General features: G+C 57.2%; 1 protein-coding gene across 1 annotated transcript in view; it reads right to left on the bottom strand.

Moving 5' to 3' along the window:
* Positions 1 to 364: 364 nt before the first annotated feature.
* Positions 365 to 21,689, bottom strand: part of LOC140411567 (macrophage-capping protein-like) — a 172,045-nt gene continuing 150,720 nt past the window's right edge. Inside the window, exon 4 of the mRNA XM_072500649.1 lies at positions 365 to 714. Within this exon, the coding sequence (XP_072356750.1) occupies positions 649 to 714 (66 nt within the window). The 3' untranslated portion in view covers positions 365 to 648. The remainder of the gene's footprint in view (positions 715 to 21,689) is intronic.

Raw genomic sequence — 21,689 nt, forward strand, 5'->3', positions numbered from 1 at the left:
GCACTGTCAGATGGTTCTCCACCTGCTGGTCTGTGGTGAATCTTAAAGGAAAGCGAGCTGGCAGTCTGAAGAGGTGATAGAATCGGAGCGTTGAACGTGATGCCGGGCGGCGATGGAGTCAGGAGGGACAAACCGATCCCAGGGACAAGACTCGAGAAACAAACAGACAAAGATGGCGGACAATCACCTCGTGCTGTGAACGATGATTCTGTGTAAATGCAGCTAACCCCACTGCTGTGCCTGCCCAATCTGTCAGAGGTCAGCATCCTGCTCCTCCACGCTGAGGAATCTCTCCTCAATCAGTCCCGAGATCTCCGCAACGCACTGATTCACACATACAATATTAAAACAAGGCAGCAAGAAAATTTGTGAGGCCCTTGGGCCATTTATTCAGAGTGAAGGGGCTGTGGCAGGAATAGCGGAGAGGTCGGGAGTCAATGGGCCGAACGGTGACCTCCGACCCTCCCCCTCGATTAGCCTCCATTTGAAGGTGGGCAGCGGGGTCAGGAAGGGACAGCTGTTTGATCTCTTGTGGGGCAGGTGTTGCTGCGGAGTGTGAGGGAGCGCGGGAGGGGGGGGGAGGCGGACATTCCGGTCACGCCGCGCCCCATTCTCCGTCCGCGCACGGTCCGATCCCGGTCGACGCCCTCAGTTCCAGGCTTTGAAGAACTGCTTGAAAAAGGCCGTCTCCAGTCCTTCCGGAATGATCTCCACCTGAAACGCAGGAAAGACCGCTTGATTAAACGTCCTCGTCCCTCAGGAATTCCACATTCTTATACAGGAACAGGAGGAGGAGGCCCGATTCAGCCCCTTCTCCAGTCTGTTACACAGGAACAGGAGGAGGCCCCATTCAGCCCCTTCTCCAGCCTGTTTCACAGGAACAGGAGGAGGCCCCATTCAGCCCCTTCTCCAGCCTGTTACACAGGAACAGGAGGAGGCCCCATTCAGCCCCTTCTCCAGCCTGTTACACAGGAACAGGAGGAGCCCCCATTCAGCCCCTTCTCCAGCCTGTTACACAGGAACAGGAGGAGGCCCCATTCAGCCCCTTCTCCAGTCTGTTACACAGGAACAGGAGGAGGCCCCATTCAGCCCCTTCTCCAGCCTGTTTCACAGGAACAGGAGGAGGCCCCATTCAGCCCCTTCTCCAGCCTGTTTCACAGGAACAGGAGGAGGCCCCAATCAGCCCCTTCTGCAGCCTGTTACACAGGAACAGGAGGAGGCCCCATTCAGCCCCTTCTCCAGCCTGTTACACAGGAACAGGAGGAGGCCCGATTCAGCCCCTTCTCCAGCCTGTTACACAGGAACAGGGGGAGGCCCCATTCAGCCCCTTCTCCAGCCTGTTACACAGGAACAGGGGGAGGCCCCATTCAGCCCCTTCTCCAGCCTGTTACACAGGAACAGGAGGAGGCCCCATTCAGCCCCTTCTCCAGCCTGTTACACAGGAACAGGGGGAGGCCCCATTCAGCCCCTTCTCCAGCCTGTTACACAGGAACAGGGGGAGGCCCCATTCAGCCCCTTCTCCAGCCTGTTACACAGGAACAGGAGGAGGCCCCATTCAGCCCCTTCTCCAGCCTGTTTCACAGGAACAGGAGGAGGCCCCATTCAGCCCCTTCTCCAGCCTGTTTCACAGGAACAGGAGGAGGCCCCATTCAGCCCCTTCTGCAGCCGGTTACACAAGAACAGGAGGAGGCCCCATTCAGCCCCTTCTCCAGCCGGTTACACAGGAACAGGAGGAGGCCCCATTCAGCCCCTTCTCCAGCCTGTTACACAGGAACAGGAGGAGGCCCCATTCAGCCCCTTCTCCAGCCTGTTACACAGGAATAGGAGGAGGCCCCATTCAGCCCCTCCTCCAGCCTGTTACACAGGAACAGGAGGAGGCCCCATTCAGCCCCTTCTCCAGCCTGTTTCACAGGAACAGGAGGAGGCCCCATTCAGCCCCTTCTCCAGCCTGTTACACAGCAACAGGAGGAGGCCCCATTCAGCCCCTTCTCCAGCCTGTTTCACAGGAACAGGAGGAGGCCCCATTCAGCCCCTTCTCCAGCCTGTTTCACAGGAACAGGAGGAGGCCCCATTCAGCCCCTTCTGCAGCCGGTTACACAAGAACACGAGGAGGCCCCATTCAGCCCCTTCTCCAGCCTGTTACACAGGAACAAGAGGAGGCCCCATTCAGCCCCTTCTCCAGCCTGTTACACAGGAACAGGAGGAGGCCCCATTCAGCCCCTTCTCCAGCAGGTTACACAGGAACAGGAGGGAGCCCCATTCAGCCCCTTCTCCAGCCTGTTACACAGGAACAGGAGGAGGCCCCATTCAGCCCCTTCTCCAGCAGGTTACACAGGAACAGGAGGGGCCCCATTCAGCCCCTTCTCCAGCATGTTACACAGGAAAAGGAGGAGGCCCCATTCAGCCCCTTTTCCAGCCTGTGACACAGGAACAGGAGGAGGCCCCATTCAGCCCCTTCTCCAGCCTGTTGCACAGGAACAGGAGGAGGCCCCATTCAGCCCCTTCTTCAGCCTGTTACACAGGGACAGGAGGAGGCCCAATTCAGACCTTTCTCCAGCCTGTTACACAGGAACAGGAGGATGTGCCATTCAGCCCCTTCTCCAGTCTGTAACACAGGAACAGGAGGAGGCCCCATTCAGCCCCTTCTCCAGCCTGTTACACAGGAACAGGAGGAGGCCCCATTCAGCCCCTTATCCACCCTGTTAGACAGGAACAGGAGGCCCCATTCAGCCCCTTCTCCAGCCTGTTACACAGGAACAGGAGCAGGCCCCATTCAGCCCCTTCTCCAGCCTGTTACACAGGAACAGGAGGAGGCCCCATTCAGCCACTTCTCCAGCCTGTTACACTGGAACAGGAGAAGGCCCCATTCAGTCCCTTCTCCAGCCTGTTACACAGGAACAGAGGGAGGCTCCATACAGCCCCTTCTCCAGCCTGTTACACAGGAACAGGAGGAGGCCCCATTCAGCCCCTTCTCCAGCCTGTTACACTGGAACAGGAGGAGGCCCCATTCAGCCCCTTCTCCAGCCTGTTACACAGGAACAGGAGGAGGCCCCATTCAGCCCCTTCTCCAGCCTGTTACACAGGAACAGGAGGAGGCCCCATTCAGCCCTTTCTCCAGCCTGTTACACTGGAACAGGAGGAGGCCCCATTCAGCACCTTCTCCAGCCTGTTACACAGGAACAGGAGGAGGCCCCATTCAGCCCCTTCTCCAGCCTGTTACACTGGAACAGTAGGAGGCCCCATTCAGCCCCTTCTCCAGCCTGTTACACAGGACCAGGAGGAGGCCCCATTCAGCCCCTTCTCCAGCCTGTTACACAGGAACAGGAGGAGGCCCCATTCAGCCCCTTCTCCAGCCTGTTACACTGGAACAGGAGGAGGCCCCATCCAGCCCCTTCTCCAGCCTGTTACACTGGAACAGGAGGAGGCCCCATCCAGCCCCTTCTCCAGCCTGTTACATAGGGCCAGGAGGAGGCCCCATTCAGCCCCTTCTCCAGCCTGTTACACAGGAACAGGAGGAGGCCCCATTCAGCCCCATTTCCTGCCTGTTACACAGGAACAGGAGGAGGCCCCATTCAGCCCCTTCTCCAGTCTGTTACACAGGAACAGGAGGTGGGCCCCATTCAGCCCCTTCTCCAGCCTGTTACACAGGAACAGGAGGCCCCATTCAGCCCCTTCTCCAGCCTGTTACACAGGAACAGGAGGAGGCCCCATTCAGCCCCTTATCCAGCCTGTTACACAGGAACAGGAGGAGGCCCCATTCAGCCCCTTCTCCAGCCTGTCACACAGGAACAGGAGGAGGCCCCATTCAGCCCCTTCTCCAGCCTGTTACACAGGAACAGGAGGAGGCCCCATTCAGCCCCTACTCCAGCCTGTTACACAGGAACAGGAGGAGGCCCCTTTCAGCCCCTTCTCCAGCCTGTTACACAGGAACAGGAGGAGGGCCCATTCAGCCTCTTCTCCAGCCTGTTACACAGGAACAGGAGGAGGGCCCATTCAGCCTCTTCTCCAGCCTGTTACACAGGAACAGGAGGAGGCCTCATTCAGCCCCTTCTCCATCCTGTTACACAGGAACAGGAGGAGGCCCCATTCAGCCCCTTCTCCATCCTGTTACACAGGAACAGGAGGAGGGCCCATTCAGCCTCTTCTCCAGCCTGTTACACAGGAACAGGAGGAGGGCCCATTCAGCCTCTTCTCCAGCCTGTTACACAGGAACAGGAGGAGGCCTCATTCAGCCCCTTCTCCATCCTGTTACACAGGAACAGGAGGAGGCCCCATTCAGCCCCTTCTCCAGCCTGTTACACAGGAACAGGAGGAGGCCCCATTCAGCCCCTTCTCCAGCCTGTTACACAGAAACAGGAGGAGGCCCCATTCAGCCCCTTCTCCAGCCTGTTACACAGGAACAGGAGGAGGCCCCATTCAGCCCCTTCTCCAGCCTGTTACTCAGGAACAGGAGGAGGCCCCATTCAGCCCCTTCTCCAGCCTGTTACACAGGAACAGGATGAGGCCCCATTCAGCCCTTCTCCAGCAGGTTACACAGGAACAGGAGGAGGCCCCATTCAGCCCCTTCTCCAGCCTGTTACACAGGAACAGGAGGAGGCCCCATTCAGCCCCTTCTCCAGCAGGTTACACAGGAACAGGAGGAGGCCCCATTCAGCCCCTTCTCCAGCCTGTTACACAGGAACAGGAAGAGGCCCCATTCAGCCCCTTCTCCAGCCTGTTACACAGGAACAGGAGGAGGCCCCATTCAGTCCCTTCTCCAGCCTGTTACACAGGAACAGGAGGAGGCCCCATTCAGCCCCTTCTCCAGCCTGTTACACGGGAACAGGAGGAGGCCCCATTCAGCCCCTTCTCCAGCCTGTGACACAGGAACAGGAGGAGGCCCCATTCAGCCCCTTCTCCAGCAGGTTACACAGGAACAGGAGGAGGCCCCATTCAGCCCCTTCTCCAGCCTGTTACACAGGAACAGGAGGAGGCCCCATTCAGCCCCTACTCCAGCCTGTTACACAGGAACAGGAGGAGGCCCCATTCAGCCCCTTCTCCAGCCTGTTACACAGGAACAGGAGGAGGCCCCATTCAGCCCCTTCTCCAGCCTGTTACACAGGAACAGGAGGAGGCCCCATTCAGTCCCTTCTCCAGCCTGTTACACAGGAACAGGAGGAGGCCCCATTCAGCCCCTTCTCCAGCCTGTTACACAGGAACAGGAGGCGGCCCCATTCAGCCCCTTCTCCAGCCTGTTACACAGGAACAGGATGAGGCCCCATTCAGCCCTTCTCCAGCAGGTTACACAGGAACAGGAGGAGGCCCCATTCAGCCCCTTCTCCAGCCTGTTAAACAGGAACAGGAGGAGGCCCCATTCAGCCCCTTCTCCAGCGGGTTACACAGGAACAGGAGGAGGCCCCATTCAGCCCCTTCTCCAGCCTGTTACACAGGAACAGGAGGAGGCCCCATTCAGCCCCTTCTCCAGCCTGTTACACAGGAACAGGAGGAGGCCCCATTCAGCCCCTTCTCCAGCCTGTTACACAGGAACAGGAGGAGGCCCCATTCAGCCCCTTCTCCAGCCTGTTACACGGGAACAGGAGGAGGCCCCATTCAGCCCCTTCTCCAGCCTGTGACACAGGAACAGGAGGAGGCCCCATTCAGCCCCTTCTCCAGCAGGTTACACAGGAACAGGAGGAGGCCCCATTCAGCCCCTTCTCCAGCCTGTTACACAGGAACAGGAGGAGGCCCCATTCAGCCCCTACTCCAGCCTGTTACACAGGAACAGGAGGAGGCCCCATTCAGCCCCTTCTCCAGCCTGTTACACAGGAACAGGAGGAGGCCCCATTCAGTCCCTTCTCCAGCCTGTTACACAGGAACAGGAGGAGGCCCCATTCAGCCCCTTCTCCAGCCTGTTACACAGGAACAGGAGGCGGCCCCATTCAGCCCCTTCTCCAGCCTGTTACACAGGAACAGGAGGAGGCCCCATTCAGCCCCTTCTCCAGCCTGTTACACAGGAAAAGGAGGAGACCCAATTCAGCCCCTTCTCCAGCCTATTACACAGGAACAAGAGGAGGCCCCATTCAGCCCCTTCTCCAGCCTGTTACACAGGAAAAGGAGGAGACCCAATTCAGCCCCTTCTCCAGCCTATTACACAGGAACAAGAGGAGGCCCCATTCAGCCCCTTCTCCAGCCTGTTACACAGGAACAAGAAGAGGCCCCATTCAGCCCCTTCTCCAGCAGGTTACACAGGAACAGGAGGGGCCCCATTCAGCCCCTTCTCCAGCCTGTTACACAGGAACAGGAGGAGGCCCCATTCAGCCCCTTCTCCAGCCTGTTACACAGGAACAGGAGGAGGCCCCATTCAGTCCCTTCTCCAGCCTGTTACACAGGAACAGGAGGAGGCCCCATTCAGCCCCTTCTCCAGCCTGTTACACAGGAACAGGAGGCGGCCCCATTCAGCCCCTTCTCCAGCCTGTTACACAGGAACAGGAGGAGGCCCCATTCAGCCCCTTCTCCAGCCTGTTACACAGGAAAAGGAGGAGACCCAATTCAGCCCCTTCTCCAGCCTATTACACAGGAACAAGAGGAGGCCCCATTCAGCCCCTTCTCCAGCCTGTTACACAGGAACAAGAAGAGGCCCCATTCAGCCCCTTCTCCAGCAGGTTACACAGGAACAGGAGGGGCCCCATTCAGCCCCTTCTCCAGCCTGTTACACAGGAACAGGAGGAAGCCCCATTCAGCCCCTTCTCCAGCCTGTTACACAGGAACAGGAGGAGGCCCCATTCAGCCCCTTCTCCAGCCTGTTACACAGGAACAGGAGGAGGCCCCATTCAGCCCCTTCTCCAGCCTGTTACACGGGAACAGGAGGAGGCCCCATTCAGCCCCTTCTCCAGCCTGTGACACAGGAACAGGAGGAGGCCCCATTCAGCCCCTTCTCCAGCAGGTTACACAGGAACAGGAGGAGGCCCCATTCAGCCCCTTCTCCAGCCTGTTACACAGGAACAGGAGGAGGCCCCATTCAGCCCCTACTCCAGCCTGTTACACAGGAACAGGAGGAGGCCCCATTCAGCCCCTTCTCCAGCCTGTTACACAGGAACAGGAGGAGGCCCCATTCAGCCCCTTCTCCAGCCTGTTACACAGGAACAGGAGGAGGCCCCATTCAGTCCCTTCTCCAGCCTGTTACACAGGAACAGGAGGAGGCCCCATTCAGCCCCTTCTCCAGCCTGTTACACAGGAACAGGAGGCGGCCCCATTCAGCCCCTTCTCCAGCCTGTTACACAGGAACAGGAGGAGGCCCCATTCAGCCCCTTCTCCAGCCTGTTACACAGGAAAAGGAGGAGACCCAATTCAGCCCCTTCTCCAGCCTATTACACAGGAACAAGAGGAGGCCCCATTCAGCCCCTTCTCCAGCCTGTTACACAGGAACAAGAAGAGGCCCCATTCAGCCCCTTCTCCAGCAGGTTACACAGGAACAGGAGGGGCCCCATTCAGCCCCTTCTCCAGCATGTTACACAGGAAAAGGAGGAGGCCCCATTCAGCCCCTTTTCCAGCCTGTGACACAGGAACAGGAGGAGGCCCCATTCAGCCCCTTCTCCAGCCTGTTACACAGGAAAAGGAGGAGACCCAATTCAGCCCCTTCTCCAGCCTGTTACACAGGAACAAGAGGAGGCCCCATTCAGCCCCTTCTCCAGCCTGTTACACAGGAACAGGAGGAGGCCCCATTCAGCCCTCCAAACCAATTACACAGTGGGATTATGGCTGACGTGTCACTGTCAATAGCTTTGCCTCACAAACAACGTGTGAATATCAGTTTTATATTTTCAAATGAGCCAAATCCCTGAATCAATAGCTTTTTATTTCTGATTGTTGGAACGAAGAATGTTAGAGGGTCAGTGCTGAGGGAGAGCTGCACTGTCAGACGGTCAGTACTAAATGAGTGCTGCACTGTCAGAGGGTCAGTACTGAGGGAGTGCTGCACTGTCAGACGGTCAGTACTAAATGAGTGCTGCACTGTCAGAGGGTCAGTACTGAGGGAGTGCCGCACTGTCAGAGGGTCAGTACTAAGGGGGTGCTGCACTGTCAGAGGGTCAGTACTGAGGGAGTGCTGCACTGTCAGAGGGTCAGTACTGAGGGAGTGCTGCACTGTCAGAGGGTCAGTACTGAGAGAGTGCTGCACTGTTAGAGGGTCAGTACTGAGGGAGTGCTACACTGTCAGATGGTCAGTACTGAGGGAGTGCTGCACTGTCAGAGGGTCAGTACTGAGTGAGTACTGCACTGTCAGAGGGTCAGGACTGAGGGAGTGCTGCACTGTCAGACGGTCAGTACTGAAGGAGTGCTGCACTGTCAGAGGGTCAGTACTGAGGGAGTCCTGCACTGTCAGAGGGTCAGTACTGAGGGAGTGTTGCACTGTCAGAGTTTCAGTCCTGAGTGAGTGTTGCACTGTCAGAGGGTCAGTACTGAGGGAGAGCTGCATTGTCAGAGGGTCAGTACTGAGGGAGCGCTTCACTGTCAGAGGGACAGTATTGAGGGAGTGCTGCACTGTCAGAGGGTCAGTACTGAGGGAGCGCTGCACTGTCAGAGGGTCAGTACTGAGGGAATGCTGCACTGTCAGAGGATCAGTACTGAGGGAGTGCTGCACTGTCAGAGGGTCAGTACTGAGAGAGTGCTCCACTGTCAGAGGGTCAGTACTGAGGGAGCGCTGCACTGTTAGAGAGTCAGTGCTGAGGGAGTGCTGCACTGTCAGAGGGTCAGTACTGCGGGAGTGCTGCACTGTCAGAGGGTCAGTGCTGAGGGAGTGCTGCACTGTCAGAGGGTCAGTACTGAGTGAGTGCTACACTGTCAGATGGTCAGTACTGAGGGAGTGCTGCACTGTCAGAGGGTCAGTACTGAGTGAGTACTGCACTGTCAGAGGGTCAGGACTGAGGGAGTGCTGCACTGTCAGACGGTCAGTACTGAAGGAGTGCTGCACTGTCAGAGGGTCAGTACTGAGGGAGTGCTGCACTGTCAGAGGGTCAGTGCTGAGGGAGAGCTGCACTGTCAGAGGGTCAGTACTGAGGGAGTGCTGCACCGTGAGAGGGTCAGTACTGAGGGAGTACTGCACTGTCAGAGGGTCAGCACTGAGGGAGTGTTGCACTGTCAGAGGGTCAGTACTGAGTGAGTGTTGCACTGTCAGAGGGTCAGTACTGAGGGAGTGCTGCACTGTCAGAGAGTCAGTACTGAGGGAATGCTGCACTGTCAGTGGGTCAGTACTGAGGGAGTGCTGAACTGTCAGAGGGTCAGTACTGAGGGAGTGCTGCACTGTCAGAGAGTCAGTACTGATGGACTGCTGCACTGTCAGTGGGTCAGTACTGAGGGAGTGCTGAACTGTCAGAGGGTCAGTACTGAGGGAGTGCTGCACTGTCACAGGGTCAGTACTGAGTGAGAGCTGCACTGTCAGAGGGTCAGTACTGAGGGAGTTCTGCACTGTCAGAGGGTCAGTACTGAGGGAGCGTTGCAGTGTCAGAGGGTCAGTACTGAGGGAATACTGCACTGTCAGAGGATCAGTACTGAGGGAGTGCTGCACTGTCAGAGGGTCAGTACTGAGAGAGTGCCGCACTGTCAGAGTGTCAGTACTGAGGGAGTGCTCCACTGCCAGAGGGTCAGTACTGAGGGAGTGCTGCACTGTCAGAGGGTCAGTGCTGAGGGAGAGCTGCACTGTCAGAGGGTAAGTACTGAGGGAGTGCTGCACCGTGACAGGGTCAGTACTGAGGGAGTACTGCACTGTCGGAGGGTCAGTACTGAGGGAGTGCTGCACCGTGAGAGGGTCAGTACTGAGGGAGTGCTGCACTGTCAGAGGGTCAGTACTGAGGGAGTGTTGCAGTGTCAGAGGGTCAGTACTGAGGGAGAGCTGCATTGGCAGAGGGTCAGTACTGATAGAGCGCTGCACTGTCAGAGGGACAGTATTGAGGGGGTGCTGCACTGTCAGAGGGTCAGTACTGAGGGAGTGCTCCACTGTCAGAGGGTCAGTACTGAGGGAATGCTGCACTGTCAGAGGGTCAGTGCTGAGGGAATGCCGCACTGTCAGAGGGTCAGTACTGAGGGGGTGCTGCACTGTCAGAGGGTCAGTACTGAGGGAGTGCTGCACTGCCAGAGGGTCAGTACTGAGGGAGTGCTGCACTGTCAGAGGGTCAGTGCTGAGGGATAGCTGCACTGTCAGAGGGTCAGTACTGAGGGAGTGCTGCAGCCTGAGAGGGTCAGTACTGAGGGAGTACTGCACTGTCGGAGGGTCAGTACTGAGGGAGTGTTGCACTGTCAGAGGGTCAGTACTGAGTGAGTGTTGCACTGTCAGAGGGTCAGTACTGAGGGAGTGCTGCACTGTCAGACGGTCAGTACTGAAGGAGTGCTGCACTGTCAGAGGGTCAGTACTGAGGGAGTCCTGCACTGTCAGAGGGTCAGTACTGAGGGAGTGTTGCACTGTCAGAGGGTCAGTACTGAGTGAGTGTTGCACTGTCAGAGGGTCAGTACTGAGGGAGAGCTGCATTGTCAGAGGGTCAGTACTGAGGGAGCGCTGCACTGTCAGAGGGTCAGTAGTGAGGGAGTGCTGCACTGTCAGAGGGTCAGTGCTGAGGGAGTGCCGCACTGTCAGAGGGTCAGTACTGAGGGAGTGCTGCACTGTCAGAGGGTCAGTACTGAGGGAGTGCTGCACTGCCAGAGGCTCAGTACTGAGGGAGTGCTGCACTGTCAGAGGGTCAGTACTGAGGGAGTGCTCCACTGTCAGAGAGTCAGTACTGAGGGAGCGCTGCACTGTTAGAGAGTCAGTACAGAGGGAGAGCTGCAATGTCAGAGGGTCAGTGCTGATGGTGTGCCGCACTGTCAGAGGGTCAGTACTGAGGGAGTGCTGCACTGTCAGAGGGTCAGTACTGAGGGAGTGCTGCACAGTCAGAGGGTCAGTACTGACGGAGTGCTGCACTGTCAGAGGGTCAGTACTGAGGGAGTGCTACACTGTCAGAGGGTCAGTACTGAGGGAGTGCTGCACTGTCAGAGGGTCAGTACAGAGGGAGTGCTGCACTGTCAGAGGGTCAGTACTGAGGGTGTGCTGCACTGTCAGAGGGTCAGTACAGAGGGAATGCTGCAATGTCAGAGGGTCAGTGCTGATGGTGTGCCGCACTGTCAGAGGGTCAGTACTGAGGGAGTGCTGTACTGTCAGAGGGTCAGTACTGAGGGAGTGCTGCACTGTCAGAGGGTCAGTACAGAGGGAGTGCTGCACTGTCAGAGGGTTAGTACTGAGGGAGTGCTGCACTGTCAGAGGGTCAGTACTGAGGGAGTGCTGCACTGTCACAGTGTCAGTACTGAGCGAGAGCTGCATTGTAAGACGGTCAGTACTGAGGGACTGCTGCACTGTCAGTGGGTCAGTACTGAGGGAGAGCTGAACTGTCAGAGGGTCAGTACTGAGGGAGTACTGCACTGTCACAGGGTCAGTACTGAGTGAGTGCTGCACTGTCACAGGGTCAGTACTGAGGGAGCGCTGCACTGTCAGAGGGTCAGTACTGAAGGAGTGCTGTGCAGTCAGAGGGTCAGTACTGAGAGAGTGCTCCACTGTCAGAGGGTCAGTACTGAGGGAGTGCTGCACCGTGAGAGGGTCAGTACTGAGGGAGTACTGCACTGTCAGAGGGTCAGCACTGAGGGAGTGTTGCACTGTCAGAGGGTCAGTACTGAGTGAGTGTTGCACTGTCAGAGGGTCAGTACTGAGGGACTGCTGCACTGTCAGTGGGTCAGTGCTGAGGGAGAGCTGAACTGTCAGAGGGTCAGTACTGAGGGAGTGCTGCACTGTCAGAGGGTCAGTACTGAGGGAGTGCTGCACGGTCAGAGGGTCAGTACTGAGGGAGTGCCGCACTGTCAGAGGGTCAGTACTGAGGGAGTGCTGCACTGTCAGAGGGTCAGTACTGAGGGAGAGCTGCACTGTCACAGGGTCAGTACTGAGGGAGCGCTGCATTGTCAGAGGGTCAGTACTGAGGGAGTTCTGCACTGTCAGAGGGTCAGTACTGAGGGAGTGCTGCACTGTCAGAGGGTCAGTACTGAGGGAGTGCTGCACTGTCAGAGGGTCAGTACTGAGGGAGCGCTGCACTGTCAGAGGGTCAGTACTGAGGGAGTTCTGCACTGTCAGAGGGTCAGTACTGAGGGAGTGCTGCATTGTCAGAGGGTCAGTACTGAGGGAGTGCTGCACTGTCAGAGGGTCAGTACTGAGGGAGTGCTGCACTGTCAGAGGGTCAGTACTGAGGGAGCGCTGCACTGTCAGAGGGTCAGTACTGAGGGAGAGCTGCACTGTTAGAGGGTCAGTACTGAGGGAGTTCTGCACTGTCAGAGGGTCAGTACTGAGGGAGTGCTGCACTGTCAGAGGGTCAGTACTGAGGGAGTTCTGCACTGTCAGAGGGTCAGTACTGAGGGAGTGCTGCACTGTCAGAGGGTCAGTACTGAGGGAGTGCTGCACTGTCAGAGGGTCAGTACTGAGGGAGAGCTGCATTGGCAGAGGGTCAGTGCTGAGGGAGCGCTGCACTGTCAGAGGGTCAGTACTGAGGGAGAGCTGCATTGGCAGAGGGTCAGTGCTGAGGGAGTGCTGCACTGTCAGAGGGACAGTATTGAGGGAGTGCTGCACTGTCAGAGGGTCAGTACTGAGGGAGCGCTGCACTGTCAGAGGGTCAGTACTGAGGGAGCGCTGCACTGTCAGAGGGTCAGTACTGAGGGAGTGCTGCACTGTCAGAGGGACAGTACTGAGAGAGTGCTGCACTGTCAGAGGGTCAGTACTGAGGGAGTGCTGCACTGTCAGAGGGTCAGTACTGAGAGAGTGCTCCACTGTCAGAGGGTCAGTACTGAGGGAGCGCTGCACTGTTAGAGAGTTAGTACAGAGGGAATGCTGCACTGCCAGAGGGTCAGTGCTGAGGGAATGCTGCACTGTCAGAGGGTCGGTACTGAGTGAGTGCTGCACTGTCAGAGGGTCAGTACTGACGGAGTGCTGCACTGTCAGAGGGTCAGTACTGAGCGAGTGCTGCACTGTCAGAGGGTCAGTACTGAGGGAATGCTGCACTGTCAGAGGGTCAGTACTGAGGGAGTGCTGCACTGTCAGAGGGTCAGTACAGAATGAGTGCTTCACTGTCAGAGAGTCAGTACTGAGAGAGTGCTGCACTGTCAGAGGGTCAGTACTGAGTGAGTATTGCACTGTCAGAGGGTAAGTACTGAGGGAGTCCTGCACTGTCAGAGGATCAGTACTGAGGGAGTGCTGCACTGTCAGAGGGTCAGTACTGAGGGAGCGCTGCACTGTTAGAGAGTCAGTACTGAGGGAATGCTGCACTGTCAGAGGGTCAGTACTGAGGGAGTGCTGCAGTGTCAGAGGGTCAGTACTGAGGGAGTGCTGCACTGTCAGAGGGTCAGTACTGAGGGAGTGCTGCACTGTCAGAGAGTCAGTACTGAGGGAATGCTCCACTGTCAGAGGGTCAGTACTGAGGGACAGCTGCATTGTCAGAGGGTCAGTACTGAGGGAGTGCTGCACTGTCAGAGGGACAGTATTGAGGGAGTGCTGCACTGTCAGAGGGTCAGTACTGAGGGAGCGCTGCACCGTCAGAGGGTCAGTACTGTGGGAGTGCTGTACTGTCAGAGGATCAGGACTGAGGGAGTGCTGCACTGTCAGAGGTCAGTACTGAGGGAGCGCTGCACTGTTAGAGATTTAGTACTGAGGGAATGCTGCACTGTCAGAGGGTCAGTGCTGAGGGAATGCTGCACTGTCAGAGGATCAGGACTGAGGGAGTGCTGCACTGTCAGAGGTCAGTACTGAGGGAGTGCTGCACTGTTAGAGATTTAGTACTGAGGGAATGCTGCACTGTCAGAGGGTCAGTGCTGAGGGAGTGCCGCACTGTCAGAGGGTCAGTACTGAGGGAGTGCTGCACTGTCAGAGGGTCAGTACTGAGGGAGTGCTGCACTGCCAGAGGGTCAGTGCTGAGGGAGAGCTGCACTGTCAGAGGGTCAGTACTGAGGGAGTGCTGCAGTGTCAGAGGGTCAGTACTGAGGGAGTGCTGCACTGTCAGAGGGTCAGTACTGAGGGAGTGCTGCACTGTCACAGGGTCAGTACTGAGCGAGAGCTGCACTGTCAGAGGGTCAGTACTGAGGGAGTGCTGCACTGTCAGAGGATCAGTACTGAGGGAGTGCTGCACTGCCAGAGGGTCAATACTGAGAGAGTGCTCCACTGTCAGAGGGTCAGTACTGAGGGAGCGCTGCACTGTTTGAGAGTCAGTACTGAGGGAGTGCTGCACTGTCAGAGGGTCAGTACTGAGGGAGTGCTGCACTGTCAGAGGGTCAGTGCTGAGGGAGTGCTGCACTGTCAGAGGGTCAGTACTGAGGGAGTGCTGCACTGTCAGAGGATCAGGACTGAGGGAGTGCTGCACTGTCAGAGGTCAGTACTGAGGGAGCGCTGCACTGTTAGAGATTTAGTACTGAGGGAATGCTGCACTGTCAGAGGGTCAGTACTGAGGGAATGCTGCACTGTCAGAGGATCAGGACTGAGGGAGTGCTGCACTGTCAGAGGTCAGTACTGAGGGAGCGCTGCACTGTTAGAGATTTAGTACTGAGGGAATGCTGCACTGTCAGAGGGTCAGTGCTGAGGGAGTGCCGCACTGTCAGAGGGTCAGAACTGAGGGAGTGCTGCACTGCCAGAGGGTCAGTGCTGAGGGAGAGCTGCACTGTCAGAGGGTCAGTACTGAGGGAGTGCTGCACTGTCAGAGGGTCAGTACTGAGGGAGTGCTGCACTGCCAGAGGGTCAGTACTGAGGCAGTGCTGCACTGTCAGATGGTCAGTACTGAGGGAGTGCTGCACTGCCAGAGGGTCAGTGCTGAGGGAGAGCTGCACTGTCAGAGGGTCAGTACTGAGGGAGTGCTGCAGTGTCAGAGGGTCAGTACTGAGGGAGTGCTGCACTGTCAGAGGGTCAGTACTGAGGGAGTGCTGCACTGTCACAGGGTCAGTACTGAGCGAGAGCTGCACTGTCAGAGGGTCAGTACTGAGGGAGTGCTGCACTGTCAGAGGATCAGTACTGAGGGAGTGCTGCACTGCCAGAGGGTCAATACTGAGAGAGTGCTCCACTGTCAGAGGGTCAGTACTGAGGGAGCGCTGCACTGTTTGAGAGTCAGTACTGAGGGAATGCTGCACTGTCAGAGGGTCAGTGCTGAGGGAGTGCCGCACTGTCAGAGGGTCAGTACTGAGGGAGTGCTGCACTGTCAGAGGGTCAGTACTGAGGGAGGGCTGCACTGTCAGAGGGTCAGTACTGAGGGAGTGCTGCTCTGTCAGAGGGTCAGCACTGAGGGAGTGCTGCACTGTCAGAGGGTCAGTACTGACGGAGTGCTGCACTGTCAGAGGGTCAGTACTGAGCGAGTCCTGCACTGTCAGAGGATCAGTACTGAGGGAGTGCTGCACTGTCAGAGGGTCAGTACTGAGAGAGTGCTCCACTGTCAGAGGGTCAGTACTGAGGGAGCGCTGCACTGTTAGAGAGTCAGTGCTGAGGGAGTGCCGCACTGTCAGAGGGTCAGTACTGAGGGAGTGCTCCACTGTCAGAGGGTCAGTACTGAGGGAGCGCTGCACTGTTAGAGAGTCAGTACTGAGGGAATGCTGCACTGTCAGAGGGTCAGTACTGAGGGAGTGCTCCACTGTCAGAGGGTCTGTACTGAGGGAGCACTGCACTGACAGAGGGTCAGTACTGAGGGAACGCTGCACTGTCAGAGGGTCAGTACTGAGGGAGGGCTGCACAGGCAGAGGGTCAGTACAGAGGGAGAGCTGCACTGTCAGAGGGTCAGTCATGACGGAGTGCTGCACTGTCAGAGGGTCAGTACTGAGGGAGTGCTGCACTGTCAGAGGGTCAGTACTGAGGGAGTGCTGCACTGTCAGAGGGTCAGTACTGAGGGAGTGCTGCTCTGTCAGAGGGTCAGCACTGAGGGAGTGCTGCACTGTCAGAGGGTCAGTACTGACGGAGTGCTGCACTGTCAGAGGGTCAGTACTGAGCGAGTCCTGCACTGTCAGAGGATCAGTACTGAGGGAGTGCTGCACTGTCAGAGGGTAAGTACTGAGAGAGTGCTCCACTGTCAGAGGGTCAGTACTGAGGGAGCGCTGCACTGTTAGAGAGTCAGTACTGAGGGAATGCTGCACTGTCAGAGGGTCAGTGCTGAGGGAGTGCCGCACTGTCAGAGGGTCAGTACTGAGGGAGTGCTGCACTGTCAGAGGGTCAGTACTGAGGGAGTGCTGCACTGCCAGAGGGTCAGTACTGAGGGAGTGCTGCACTGTCAGAGGGTCAGTGCTGAGGGAGAGCTGCACTGTCAGAGGGTAAGTACTGAGGGAGTGCTGCACCGTGAGAGGGTCAGTACTGAGGGAGTACTGCACTGTCAGAGGGTCAGTACTGAGGGAGTGTTGCACTGTCAGAGGGTCAGTACTGAGTGAGTGTTGCACTGTCAGAGGGTCAGTACTGAGGGACTGCTGCACTGTCAGTGGGTCAGTATTGAGGGAGAGCTGAACTGTCAGAGGGTCAGTACTGAGGGAGTGCTGCACTGTCAGAGTGTCAGTACTGAGGGAGTTCTGCACTGTCAGAGGGTCAGTACTGAGTGAGAGCTGCACTGTCAGAGGGTCAGTACTGAGGGAGTTCTGCACTGTCAGAGGGTCAGTACTGAGGGAGTGCTGCACTGTCAAAGGGTCAGTACTGAGCGAGAGCTGCATTGTAATAGGGTCAGTACTGAGGGAGCGCTGCACTGTCAGAGGGGCAGTATTGAGGGAGTGCTGCACTGTCAGAGGATCAGTACTGAGGGAGTGTTGCAATGTCAGAGGGCCAGTACTGAGGGAGAGCTGCATTGGCAGAGGGTCAGTACTGAGGGAGTGCTGCACTGTCAGAGGGTCAGTGCTGAGGGAGAGCTGCACTGTCAGAGGGTCAGTACTGAGGGAGTGCTGCACTGTCAGAGGGTCAGTACTGAGGGACTGCTGCACTGTCAGTGGGTCAGTACTGAAGGAGTGCTGAACTGTCAGAGGGTCAGTACTGAGGGAGTGCTGCACTGTCACAGGGTCAGTACTGAGTGAGAGCTGCACTGTCAGAGGGTCAGTACTGAGGGAGTTCTGCACTGTCAGAGGGTCAGTACTGAGGGAGTGTTGCACTGTCAGAGGGTCAGTACTGAGGGAGTGCTGCACTGTCAGAGGGTCAGTACTGAGGGAGCGCCTGACTGTTAGAGTGTCAGTACTGAGGGAGTGCTGCACTGTCAGAGGGTCAGTACTGAGGGAGTGCTGCACTGCCAGAGGGTCAGTACTGAGGGAGTGCTGCACTATCAGAGGGTCAGTGCTGAGGGAGTGCTGCACCGTGACAGGGTCAGTACTGAGGGAGTACTGCACTGTCGGAGGGTCAGTACTGAGGGAGTGCTGCACCGTGAGAGGGTCAGTACTGAGGGAGTGCTGCACTGTCAGAGGGTCAGTACTGAGGGAGTGTTGCTGTGTCAGAGGGTCAGTACTGAGGGAGAGCTGCATTGGCAGAGGGTCAGTACTGATAGAGCGCTGCACTGTCAGAGGGACAGTATTGAGGGAGTGCTGCACTGTCAGAGGGTCAGTACTGAGGGAGTGCTCCACTGTCAGAGGGTCAGTACTGAGGGAATGCTGCACTGTCAGAGGGTCAGTGCTGAGGGAATGCCGCACTGTCAGAGGGTCAGTACTGAGGGGGTGCTGCACTGTCAGAGGGTCAGTACTGAGGGAGTGCTGCACTGCCAGAGGGTCAGTACTGAGGGAGTGCTGCACTGTCAGAGGGTCAGTGCTGAGGGAGAGTTGCACTGTCAGAGGGTCAGTACTGAGGGAGTGCTGCACTGTCAGAGGGTCAGTACTGAGGGAATGCTGCACTGTCAGAGGGTCAGTGCTGAGGGAGTGCCGCACTGTCAGAGGGTCAGTACTGAGGGAGTGCTGCACTGTCAGAGGATCAGGACTGAGGGAGTGCTGCACTGTCAGAGGTCAGTACTGAGGGAGCGCTGCACTGTTAGAGATTTAGTACTGAGGGAATGCTGCACTGTCAGAGGGTCAGTACTGAGGGAATGCTGCACTGTCAGAGGATCAGGACTGAGGGAGTGCTGCACTGTCAGAGGTCAGTACTGAGGGAGCGCTGCACTGTTAGAGATTTAGTACTGAGGGAATGCTGCACTGTCAGAGGGTCAGTGCTGAGGGAGTGCCGCACTGTCAGAGGGTCAGTACTGAGGGAGTGCTGCACTGTCAGAGGGTCAGTACTGAGGGAGTGCTGCACTGCCAGAGGGTCAGTGGTGAGGGAGAGCTGCACTGTCAGAGGGTCAGTACTGAGGGAGTGCTGCAGTGTCAGAGAGTCAGTACTGAGGGAGTGCTGCACTGTCAGAGGGTCAGTACTGAGGGAGTGCTGCACTGTCACAGGGTCAGTACTGAGCGAGAGCTGCACTGTCAGAGGGTCAGTACTGAGGGAGTGCTGCACTGTCAGAGGATCAGTGCTGAGGGAGTGCTGCACTGCCAGAGGGTCAATACTGAGAGAGTGCTCCACTGTCAGAGGGTCAGTACTGAGGGAGCGCTGCACTGTTTGAGAGTCAGTACTGAGGGAATGCTGCACTGTCAGAGGGTCAGTGCTGAGGGAGTGCCGCACTGTCAGAGGGTCAGTACTGAGGGAGTGCTGCACTGTCAGAGGGTCAGTACTGAGGGAGGGCTGCACTGTCAGAGGGTCAGTACTGAGGGAGTGCTGCTCTGTCAGAGGGTCAGCACTGAGGGAGTGCTGCACTGTCAGAGGGTCAGTACTGACGGAGTGCTGCACTGTCAGAGGGTCAGTACTGAGCGAGTCCTGCACTGTCAGAGGATCAGTACTGAGGGAGTGCTGCACTGTCAGAGGGTCAGTACTGAGAGAGTGCTCCACTGTCAGAGGGTCAGTACTGAGGGAATGCTGCACTGTCAGAGGGTCAGTGCTGAGGGAGTGCCGCACTGTCAGAGGGTCAGTACTGAGGGAGTGCTGCACTGTCAGAGGGTCAGTACTGAGGGAGTGTTGCACTGTCAGAGGGTCAGTACTGAGTGAGTGTTGCACTGTCAGAGGGTCAGTACTGAGGGACTGCTGCACTGTCAGTGGGTCAGTATTGAGGGAGAGCTGAACTGTCAGAGGGTCAGTACTGAGGGAGTGCTGCACTGTCAGAGTGTCAGTACTGAGGGAGTGCTGCACTGTCACAGGGTCAGTACTGAGTGAGAGCTGCACTGTCAGAGGGTCAGTACTGAGGGAGTTCTGCACTGTCAGAGGGCCAGTACTGAGGGAGTGCTGCACTGTCAAAGGGTCAGTACTGAGCGAGAGCTGCATTGTAATAGGGTCAGTACTGAGGGAGCGCTGCACTGTCAGAGGGGCAGTATTGAGGGAGTGCTGCACTGTCAGAGGATCAGTACTGAGGGAGTGTTGCAATGTCAGAGGGCCAGTACTGAGGGAGAGCTGCATTGGCAGAGGGTCAGTACTGAGGGAGTGCTGCACTGTCAGAGGGTCAGTGCTGAGGGAGAGCTGCACTGTCAGAGGGTCAGTACTGAGGGAGTGCTGCACCGTGAGAGGGTCAGTACTGAGGGAGTACTGCACTGTCAGAGGGTCAGCACTGAGGGAGTGTTGCACTGTCAGAGGGTCAGTACTGAGTGAGTGTTGCACTGTCAGAGGGTCAGTACTGAGGGACTGCTGCACTGTCAGTGGGTCAGTACTGAAGGAGTGCTGAACTGTCAGAGGGTCAGTACTGAGGGAGTGCTGCACTGTCACAGGGTCAGTACTGAGTGAGAGCTGCACTGTCAGAGGGTCAGTACTGAGGGAGTTCTGCACTGTCAGAGGGTCAGTACTGAGGGAGTGTTGCACTGTCAGAGGGTCAGTACTGAGGGAGTGCTGCACTGTCAGAGGGTCAGTACTGAGGGAGTGTTGCACTGTCAGAGGGTCAGTACTGAGGGAGTGCTGCAGTGTCAGAGAGTCAGTACTGAGGGAGTGCTGCACTGTCAGAGGGTCAGTACTGAGGGAGTGCTGCACTGTCACAGGGTCAGTACTGAGCGAGAGCTGCACTGTCAGAGGGTCAGTACTGAGGGAGTGCTGCACTGTCAGAGGATCAGTGCTGAGGGAGTGCTGCACTGCCAGAGGGTCAATACTGAGAGAGTGCTCCACTGTCAGAGGGTCAGTACTGAGGGAGCGCTGCACTGTTTGAGAGTCAGTACTGAGGGAATGCTGCACTGTCAGAGGGTCAGTGCTGAGGGAGTGCCGCACTGTCAGAGGGTCAGTACTGAGGGAGTGCTGCACTGTCAGAGGGTCAGTACTGAGGGAGGGCTGCACTGTCAGAGGGTCAGTACTGAGGGAGTGCTGCTCTGTCAGAGGGTCAGCACTGAGGGAGTGCTGCACTGTCAGAGGGTCAGTACTGACGGAGTGCTGCACTGTCAGAGGGTCAGTACTGAGCGAGTCCTGCACTGTCAGAGGATCAGTACTGAGGGAGTGCTGCACTGTCAGAGGGTCAGTACTGAGAGAGTGCTCCACTGTCAGAGGGTCAGTACTGAGGGAGCGCTGCACTGTTAGAGAGTCAGTACTGAGGGAATGCTGCACTGTCAGAGGGTCAGTGCTGAGGGAGTGCCGCACTGTCAGAGGGTCAGTACTGAGGGAGTGCTGCACTGTCAGAGGGTCAGTACTGAGGGAGTGTTGCACTGTCAGAGGGTCAGTACTGAGTGAGTGTTGCACTGTCAGAGGGTCAGTACTGAGGGACTGCTGCACTGTCAGTGGGTCAGTATTGAGGGAGAGCTGAACTGTCAGAGGGTCAGTACTGAGGGAGTGCTCCACTGTCAGAGGGTCAGTACTGAGGGAGCGCTGCACTGTTAGAGAGTCAGTACTGAGGGAATGCTGCACTGTCAGAGGGTCAGTACTGAGGGAGTGCTCCACTGTCAGAGGGTCTGTACTGAGGGAGCACTGCACTGACAGAGGGTCAGTACTGAGGGAACGCTGCACTGTCAGAGGGTCAGTACTGAGGGAGAGCTGCACAGGCAGAGGGTCAGTACAGAGGGAGAGCTGCACTGTCAGAGGGTCAGTCATGAGGGAGTGCTGCACTGTCAGAGGGTCAGTACTGAGGGAGTGCTGCACTGTCAGAGGGTCAGTACTGAGGGAGTGCTGCACTGTGAGAGGGTCAGTACTGAGGGAGTGCTGCTCTGTCAGAGGGTCAGCACTGAGGGAGTGCTGCACTGTCAGAGGGTCAGTACTGACGGAGTGCTGCACTGTCAGAGGGTCAGTACTGAGCGAGTCCTGCACTGTCAGAGGATCAGTACTGAGGGAGTGCTGCACTGTCAGAGGGTAAGTACTGAGAGAGTGCTCCACTGTCAGAGGGTCAGTACTGAGGGAGCGCTGCACTGTTAGAGAGTCAGTACTGAGGGAATGCTGCACTGTCAGAGGGTCAGTGCTGAGGGAGTGCCGCACTGTCAGAGGGTCAGTACTGAGGGAGTGCTGCACTGTCAGAGGGTCAGTACTGAGGGAGTGCTGCACTGCCAGAGGGTCAGTACTGAGGGAGTGCTGCACTGTCAGAGGGTCAGTGCTGAGGGAGAGCTGCACTGTCAGAGGGTAAGTACTGAGGGAGTGCTGCACCGTGAGAGGGTCAGTACTGAGGGAGTACTGCACTGTCAGAGGGTCAGTACTGAGGGAGTGTTGCACTGTCAGAGGGTCAGTACTGAGTGAGTGTTGCACTGTCAGAGGG

The sequence above is a fragment of the Scyliorhinus torazame genome, chromosome 4 (assembly GCF_047496885.1).
Source record: "Scyliorhinus torazame isolate Kashiwa2021f chromosome 4, sScyTor2.1, whole genome shotgun sequence".
Lineage (NCBI taxonomy): Eukaryota > Metazoa > Chordata > Chondrichthyes > Carcharhiniformes > Scyliorhinidae > Scyliorhinus > Scyliorhinus torazame.